The sequence below is a fragment of the Vicia villosa genome, linkage group LG1, assembly GCF_029867415.1.
Source record: "Vicia villosa cultivar HV-30 ecotype Madison, WI linkage group LG1, Vvil1.0, whole genome shotgun sequence".
Lineage (NCBI taxonomy): Eukaryota > Viridiplantae > Streptophyta > Magnoliopsida > Fabales > Fabaceae > Vicia > Vicia villosa.
Genome location: NC_081180.1, coordinates 30579514 through 30589504, shown reverse-complemented (window position 1 = coordinate 30589504; position 9991 = coordinate 30579514). Strand labels below are relative to the sequence as shown.

Sequence of the window (9991 nt, the reverse complement as noted above, 5' to 3'; positions counted from 1 at the left end):
TTGAATATATACACTAGTTTTTTTTATATACTGTTATGCATATACTTTAATATTACTATTAGAATAAAAAAAGATTTAGGTTAGTTTAATGCGATTGTGAAAGTTACCAAGGGTGAGTTTGGATTGGCGGTTGATGGAATTGATTCTAGTAAAATTGAGTTTGATATAATTGATTTTATCATAATTGAGTTTAGCATAATTGATTTTTGTTTAGATACATTTATATATAAGTGAGTTGAACAATAAATTTTAGTGTAAAAATCATTCAGAATCAATTATGGAGGTAGAAGGTACAAATTCTAGCTTCAAGTAGAATTAAATCTGGAGACATATTCAATTCTAATTTTGCCTAAACAAACATCTTAAAATCATCCAGAATCATTCTATACCTTTAAAATTGATTTTGCCTTTTCCAAAAATCAAACCAAACATATACACAAAGTATAATAACTTTTTTTTTTTGAATTTAGCGTCTTCAACTCCAAAAACAAATTAAACTTCTTTGATAGTCAGGGTCAGCCGGGTCCGGATAAATTAGTCCACAACACACAACCTAAAAAAATTGGGAACCTTAATTTTAGAACATGTAATTAAAAAATTATAATACTGAAATAATAAAATATATATTTAATAGCGAAATTAATGAATAATTTATTGTTTGTAGTCCAGGGGTTAAAACTTTGCTATGGAAGTATAATGATCATAGAAATAAATTTCTTACTGATTTGTCTCTTTTTTATTTTGGAGGCGACTAAAAATTCAATTTTTTGTTAGGGATCCTTATTTTTTTGTCTTAGACCTCTAAAAAGTCGGAACTAGTCTTCTAATAGTTAGCATGTCATAACTTAATTCCCACATTGTTCATATTACGCAATCTTAATAATATAGCTCATTCAACGCATAATATACTCTCAACTAACTCAGGCCTCCAGTACACTCACACCTTTCAAAACAAATATTTAACTACATCTCAGAACACTCTAATACAAGAGCATAAGAGAACAAAGAAAGTCAAATACAAGTTTAAAGTGCTTTTTGACTAGTGCATCTTGTAAAGAAAAACTTGAATCATATATATAGCATTGGACTCCCTCTTCCTTCACAAAACTAAACAATGTGAAACTTCTTCAACATATATATTTTCAACCAGCCCCAACAATCTCTGCCTAGATTGAAAATAATACATAAACTTTCATTCTCTTCATCGACAATCATACTTCATCATAAAGAGTATCAACATGTATATTTTCAACCAATCTCAACATAAGGTTTGTATCTGTACCCGTACGTTATGGGTACCTAAGAACCCATACTCATACTTGTTTACCAGCATTTCAAATAAAAAATAATATATTAATTATAATTTATTATGTCATTTTAAGTTTTTAACAACGTTAAAAAAACTACGTATAAGTTTCAAGGATGATATTGTTGAGTTAGGAAATAAATAAACATTAGTATTAAACTATGTACAAGTTTAATAATGATGTGATTATTAAATTGATAAATTAACATATACACATTATAGTAAAAATAAAAAATATATAAATATATATAGTGCGGGCTAGTATGGGGCGGGTTAGATACTAAGATAACCGTACCCGCGCTCATACCCGTTTATTTTAGTGGGTAATTCCCCCTGCCCATACTTGTATCTATTTTGTGGATTTTTACCCTACCAGTTATAGATAATTTTGGCGGGTGTTCATTGGGTATGAGTTCAATTGCCATCCTTACTTCCACGCACAATGCAAAGTATACTTTTTCATCTTTACTTTTCATTACACGAATTTTGAATCTTGAATTGACATAGACGCTGTAATGCTAATCTTGTAAATCCACTATTATATTATCATATTGAAAGTCAGCACCACCAATTCAGAATTCTTCATCTTCAACCTAGACCTAATTTCTTGTTTCAAGACGAAACAAATTTTATATGAGGAATTATTTCGTGGAACAATCTTTTTGAAAATAATAACTTTAAATAGAGTTAAATTTTACATTATATATTTATTTACTGAATATTTTTACAGCGAAGAAGATTCTTCTATTTTTTATCCATTATTATAACTACTAAACATTTTTATTGACAAAGCATCGTCACATTGAATATTTTAATTTATTTAATGTGGCTTCCGTCTATCAATTTATTTTAATTCAATTAATTTAAAATGAAATGATTTAAATATTTAGCAAATGTCTCTGATTGGAAATATTGTTATCAACATTTCAGTGGTCACTGACACCATTTCAAATTAATATTATTCAAGATAAATAACATTTATATCAACATATCAATGGTAAGTAACACCATTTTCTCAAACTAACACAAGATAAAGTGTTATGTACTGAAAATATGATGACGAAGCTTAAACGAGTTAGGTTGGAAGAGTTGATGTGGGAAGAGATGATGGAATCTGAGTTTAGATGAAGATGAATATCTCCTAATTTTTTTAAGAGAAAGACAATGAAAGGAAGAGTGTTGATAGGTAAATGAAAAGTTAGAGTCTGGTTGTTTGAAGTATTCATGTAAAAGAACATACATGTCGGGTTTTGAGCAAAATTGAGGGAATATGTTAATTAAAAATATATATAGAAGTGACATACTCTGATAAATTCATGCAAAAGATAGCACCCCTCGATTGGGAAAAGTAACCGAGGTATTATACAAATTTAAAAATAAAAAAAATTAATAGAAACAAAAGGGAATTTGAAAATATTAGTTTCATAATTCAAAATAAATTAATAAAGAAAAAGAAAAAGGCGTCAATTGAGAAATAGTAATGTTTGGTTCCTAAGCCAATTGAAAAGTATATAAATAAACAGAAAATGCAATATCATGGATTTGAAGCGACGTCCCTAGTAGATATATTCCCTTAATTTCATAGATAACCGAGGGTATAGGTTGTATATATTTTTTTAAAAATTACTCATTATGCTCCCAAGACATATACCTCGGCTATTGGATGGTCAAGATGAAAGTTTTTCCATGAAATGTATTATTTATAGTAGTGACTCCCACAACAGGGGACACGCACATAGTGCAACAGGCTATCTGAAAAGCTCTAAGCAAACCTCTCACGTTCGGGGTAATATGAGAAGGAGAGACGTTGATAACCGTTAGAAAATCCACTTTGAAAGAAGTGAAGGGTGTTAAAACCCTCATCTCGTGATTTATGGGTAGATAGAGGTAAAAATAGGGAGCAAACGGCTCATTGGAGGTAAATATGTTGCCCCCTCTCTCCCATAACAACGCTCAATCATCATATCTTCCTCATGTCGTGAGTTGGAAAACCTAATGCCACGATGAAACCTATTGATCGTATCCGCATTGTAATGCATGGACAAAATGTCTCGAAAGTGAATAAGTTTAGTTTAATTGTCCATTGTTACCTTGGGTGGAAGAGTAAGAGGTAAGACATTTTTATCCTAAGAAAAAAGTGGGTTTTTCACTTTCCCAACTATCACCTTCGGCTAGTATATTTTTCAAGAAAAAGGGAAGTAGGAAAGAAAATTTTTTCTAAAATGATATATTGGAAATCTAATAGCACAAGTCTTACATCCACCCAATGGGGTAATTGCCACGAGAAGCAAGAAAATTCATACACCTGAAAGACGCGTGTAAGTAAAAGAGGCCAAATGTATTTTCCCAAAGAATGTCATCATGAGTTACATTAAATTTCACTCACACTCTTTTTCCATTATATCTATCACTCAAGCTTTTAAGGTTGATTGGCGTTTTGTCGTATGCGAGCCCAATTAAAGTAAAATTTGATATGCCCTTCTACTGCCTAATTATATAAAGGCCTAGGTATCTAAAGAGGAATCCGTCTAGAAATTAATACTCACTTTAAGATGAGGGAGTCGCCTCTTAATAAGTTAAAATTTGGTTGAGGAATTTACCCTAAGCAAGGGGACTCACATCTTCATAAGGTTGCTTTCGACTGAGGGACTCGTCCCAAACTAAGGGACTCTTCTCTTAATAAGGCTGCCTTTGGCTGAGAGACTCCCTCCAAGCTAAGGGAATCGCCTCTTAATAAGGTTACCTTCCGCTGAGAAACTCGCACCAAGACAATGTATGTACCTCAAAAATGGAAGAGGCCTTGAAAACACTTCGTCCTTAACAAAGCTCTCATGCTTAAGGGATTGTATAATTTTATATTTGTGAGGGTCCTAAACAAGGGCGACTCTGGAATTCCCGCATAAGATTAATTTCACATGGGCGACATCCACACAAAATAGGGGGTTCGCCCTTGGGACTGACAACATGTGTAATATTGTTGTCCCCTATTAGTCAAATGAGAGGAAGTCCATCAAGATTCCTTGAAGAATGGGTTATCGACAATTTTTCCTAGTCATGAGGGAACGGTTGCCGCCCCTAAAGTTTTCCTAAACCCTATGCACAAAGGGCCTCTATAAATACTTTTCCCGCATCAGGGGAAAGGGATAAGATCTAAACATATCATAATTTATACTCTTATACCTATGCACCCAACACATATACAAAGTCTTTCAACTCGCGTGAGCAGTTTCTCTAAACCACCACAAACACCATTGTACAAGACTTCTCGTCTACGTGAATAAGACCTAACCATCACTATTTATTATAGACCTACTAAGACCTCTAAATACCCCTAGATGCACACATGTGCTTTTTTAACTTATACAATAATGTTCTTTGAATATAAACAAAAGTGTTATTAAATGAAAGCAAAATATACATAATAATGTTCGCTTTGATTCATCATATAATGATAATATAATTGATATGTAATGTTCAAATGTATTCGAAAAGTGATACAAAATTAGGAAACTGAATTGAAATTGATGTTGCATAGCACTGATGCACTAATAAACTTAAATACTTAATGCTTAGAATGTGCACTATATTGGAATAAATTGGAATTTATACATTGAGATAGCTAAATAGAATGTGCGGAAATTTCATCATGTATTGTTAGACTGCATACCAAAAAGAATAGAATTGGAACTAAATTTAATATTTATATTGAGACAAAAATAAGATCTTTCTTACAATCAAATTAAGGAGATACGATGCACTAAGTAGAAAATTTTCAAATATCTAATTCAAAAGTTAAAACATAATTCAACCAAACTATACGTATATATAAAATACATTACAAATGTTCTACAACTGTATATGAGATTAATGAGACACTAACACAAATATTCTACAATTAACATAATCATAATCATAGAAATCTAAATATATTACTTTTCTCTTCGATGCATCAAGATATTGTTGTTTGCTTTGACATTATCTTGAGTATAACATGTGATTTTATATCTTTTTCTCTCGAAGTTCCTACATATCTTTTTTATCTAATTTCACAAGGAGAACCGGCCAGTCAGAGAGATGACCAACTTTAGTGTTAGTTGCACTCACAATTGCAGGATCATTTAAAGCAAAAGGGATTCCCAAAATCTTGGAGTCCACCAAACTATACTTGTTCGCATCAACCGGTTTCACTAGCTTGATACCCTTTAGATGTATCTCGTCAGGTCAAAAGATCTAGAAGGGATTGAGTCAATTGACATCCTCAGGTTGAGTTTCAAGTGCCAGATGATCCTTGATCTCCATGTCACTTGGATTGCGACCATAGATAATGTGGTAAGCCTTGATGAAATTCTGAGCCTCTTCCCTATTCAAAACAGCAACCTCCATCTCTAAAGTAATCGAAACAAGAGATGTCAATCCTATAATTATAGATGGAGCAGTCGCTAAGCTGACATCATGATCACCTCCCACCTTCTCATGTGAAAGAATAACGTAGAAGGAAGACTCGTTAAAAGAATTTTATTTATCAAGAAAATTGCTAGAAAGTATCTCCGACTCAGAATTATCAATCACAATTATAATGACTGGAATTGAATGATTATTAAGTGGGCGATGGGAATCTGAACTAGAAAATGTTTCTACCCTAAATAATGGGGAAGAATCACTACTGCCAAAATCACTAGTCAAACTTATGGGATGGTCATTTATATGAGTCATTGCAAAGTAAATACTAGGTACTTTAAAATAAGCTCATGGTAAGAAGAGTACCTTGATAGAGTAGAATCTAACTAAGAAGATAGAGATTTAATGAGAATGGAAAACTTTGTTCTGAAGAAGGAAAACGCTCAAAGAAACACTCCTGAGAAGGAAGGAAATCACTATTGCAAAAGAAAACTGACTTTCGAAAATGGAGAAAGTTCTCCAAAAAAGTCAAGAGACCTTTATATAGAGGAGAGCAAGCAAAAGACCAGATCAACGGGAAACCAAAAGTTACAAATCAACGGTTATATTTCACCTCGAGAATAAAAGTGAACTCAAGTACACTCGAATGCCCTAGAGAAAAGTGTCATGTCGTAACCTGCAAGCTTAAAGCCACACACCCGAAAAATCAGCGAGACGTTTCAATGATGAAAAAGACATTTAATGTGCTTGTTTCTCCATTACTTCTATAACTACTCAATAACCTTCCCACTTCTCCTTTTAGTTGGATGTGGTAACAAGAGGCCGACCACAATCTTCAAAGACTTCTTGACTAGAAAATGCCCAACAAGCCTTAGGAGCAACAATTTGGTCCGACCAAAGGCTCAATACAGAAGTCTAACCATGCATGGCCCAAATGAAATTATTCAATACATATAGTCAGTACACGTGAGATTCAATCTACATTTTCCTGATCTCTACTTTTCACTTCACTCTTTATATACTTTGTAATTGACTTGAGGGTTGGAGTGTTGACCTTTAAGGTCTACCCCACACAATTGTACCGAAGATCGGCGTCACTATTTCCAGATTCCTTCATCGTCAATCAACATCAATTATGCTTCTTATGCAAAACATATTTGTAAACAATTAAATAGATATTTGTTAAAAATATATTAATTGATGAATTTGATGATTTGATAAAATTTAAAGATAATTAAATTGAATTTTTATTTGGTTAATTAAATAATAATAAATTAATTGATTATTTTTATCCTTATTTTTTCTTAATTCAGCTATTATGTTACCCTGAACAATAGTGAGTGGGAGGCTTTTGATTTTCATTGGTGTTCCTGACTTGAAGTGCAAGTTAATCAATGTCACAAACTAGAAAAATGGCAACTCTCACTCTCCTTCAATTTGGTCAATCTATCAACCCATTGACTTGTAGAGTTAAGAGACCCTTTCATACTTCAAGGGCCATTTTCCTTACCCGGCTCTATCTAACTTCTAACCAACTTGTTCCAAAATCTTCTAAAGGAAGACTATGGCTAGTGACTTTTATTATTTACTACTATTATAACAAAAACTTTTCAAAATTCCTTACTATTATATTAGTTCAGATTTATTATAAAATTTAAAATCAGTAATTAAATATAAAAAAATCTCTCATTCCTTGGTAGTGACGGATTTTGAAAGTGATTTCATATTTAAACTTTCGAAACTTTTTCATAATTTAATTTTAGTTTTTTATAGTAATAAACTGAAAAGTTGTATTACTAAGATGTGATACTTTATTTAATTGAATCAATCCAATCCAAATCCGAGTTTTAAGGATTAATGATTTAAAAAAAAAGCATGTCTTGTCAAAAACAAAACAAAATGCTTTTTATAAATCAAATACTCAAAATTAATATTTTAAAAAGTAAATAATAAATAATATTTTTAATTGATATTAATAATTCATAAAATTTGGTAGCCACCCCAGTTGTTTCCACTTGACCATAAATTAATGTTTGTTGAAAAAAATTGATTAGATAGAGATATCTTCGATTTTAAAACCAAATATTTCTTATAGCATTAATTAAATCCAAATTAATTTAATTTATAATTTATATTTTATATTTATGTCTTCATCATATACTATTGTCTCTCCTTCAAGGTTCTATTATTTTCTATCCAGTTCCATACCATATGGATGTCATTTTCCAGAACACTGTTCAGCACCATCCATCATTCCAGTTCATCCCAACTTCAACATCATCATTATCCACAAAAACAATTAATTGTTTAACATCTTATTTCATCCAAATCCATATCCTCCCCCACTTGCTTCCAAACATATATCATATTTCCTGCAAAAATTAATCACCCAAATTAAATATTCAATATTTAAAAATATAAACAAGACTAAATATAAATTAACTCCAAAAATCAATAACAACGACATATAAAAATTATCAACAACAAAACAAAAATGACGAAAAAAAACTCGTCAAATAAAAAAAGACTCAATTACACAAAAAAAATAATAATAAGCACAAAAAAAAAAAGGAAAAATACCAACAATTATTGAAGAACACGTACGAATAACACGAATACACGCACACAACGAACGGACTGAACGGAAATTTTTACGACTGACGTTGCGCAATAAGGAAAAAATAGATTAAAGAAAAGACAAAAAACGCAAAAAGAAAAGGAAAGTGCTATGGAACTGAAAACTAGAACAACGCACTTAAAGATTAAACTCAATATCATAAAAAAGTTTGACTGAATTTAATTTTTGATTAATATTATGAATTAATTATATTTATTTTAAATGGAAAATTGTTTTTAATGAAATTCTGTCCAGAAACTCCAAAAACGGACATCAATGGCTGCCATTCATAGAGATATATGTTCTATATGTACACAAACAAGGAGATAAAAAGCACATAATCACTTCTCCTCCGTCGATTTTCTGAATCGCTTGCACAGCCGTTAGATCTAATAATCTGAATCAAATTCCGCGAGATCTGGCACAACCGTCAGCGGTGGCCGGAAACCTAACTGTTGATCGGAGACTTCATGAATCTTCAGCTTTAGTCATAACAGATAACCTACTCGGTCTTGGATGAAAATCTCCTCTCCTTTTCTGCTGATGCGACGAAGGACGAATCAACGCTGCAAGCGCTCTCTTCACGAGATCTCCCTCAACACCGCGAATCCTCACTAACGAATTCGTCATGGCGGATCTACGCGCGTTTAACCGATTCTGCGAATACGGCGTGGTGACGGCGCGTGAGCCAAAGCCTTTGTGAAGACTACACCGGAACGAACCGGGATGCGTCGTAGGCGAACACATGCAAGTCCGCTTCGGTTGGCTACTACTCTGTTTCTTCCCGCCGGTTCGAGGTACGGCCGAAATAGACCGGTTCGGAGAAATCGAACGGTCTAGCGAAAACCGAACCGATGAAGACGATACAGACGGTGAAGAATTATATAGACTGACACGTGTCGGAGAGGTGGAGCCTCGGAAGAAGGTTGTGGTTCGGGAGGCGAAGCTTGAGGATGAAGATGCGAAAGCTGAGGATGAATAGTGAGAAGGTGATGGTTCTGAATTGGAGAATCTTGGTGAAGGTGAAAGGGAACGAAGTACAGTGGTTCTTGATTTTCTAGAAGGTGCCGCCATTTTTTTAAGCTTGGAGAAGAGTGAGAGAAAGAAGGAGAAGAAAAAAGAAGAAAGTGATTTTCTTTTTCTTTTGTTTTCTCTAAAGGTGGGTTTGGGTTTCTGGTTTGGCAAACCTAGCTTTACTCGAGCTATGTATATATAGGATTTTGAAGAAGGTGGAATGTGTGAATGTGTGAGTGTTTGTGATGTGGTGCGCACTGTAGTGTGTGTGGGGTTAGATTCGTGATATTTTCTTTTTCTGTTTGGGATTTTTATTTTGATGAATTATATTGGTGGCCCCAAGAATCTTTTCTTTTTCTTTTTACTATTTTAATTGTTGTGGTCCCTAGAATATTATTGTTTTACTAATTTGCTTGATATTCTCTGATCACCCATCTTTTATTCATTTTAATTATAGAAAAAAAACTGTTTTAAAATTAAGTAACAATTAATAACTAAAAACTTTTAAAATATAATAATCAAAATCATACTATCACACCAAATATTAGTTTATAATATTTTCATAATTCAAAATTGAAATTAAATTTAGTTTAGTTTTTAAAAATTTATAAATCTAAAACAACAATTTTATATTCTGACAATTTCAAAATAGAGAA

General features: G+C 32.4%; 1 protein-coding gene across 1 annotated transcript; it reads right to left on the bottom strand.

Moving 5' to 3' along the window:
- Positions 1-7698: 7698 nt before the first annotated feature.
- On the bottom strand, positions 7699-9523 carry LOC131632987 (uncharacterized serine-rich protein C215.13-like). Its single transcript, XM_058903694.1, has 2 exons — positions 8750-9523; positions 7699-8076 (listed from the first exon to the last, which is right to left on the bottom strand). The coding sequence occupies exon 1, from the start codon at positions 9393-9395 to the stop codon at positions 8790-8792; it is 606 nt and encodes a 201-aa protein (XP_058759677.1). The 5' UTR covers positions 9396-9523; the 3' UTR covers positions 7699-8076; positions 8750-8789.
- Between the last annotated feature and the right edge of the window lie 468 nt (positions 9524-9991).

Excerpts from the sequence above, each read along its gene's own strand:
- LOC131632987 (XM_058903694.1), bottom strand. The coding sequence starts at position 9,395 with ATGGCGGCACCTTCTAGAAAATCAAGAACCACTGTACTTCGTTCCCTT.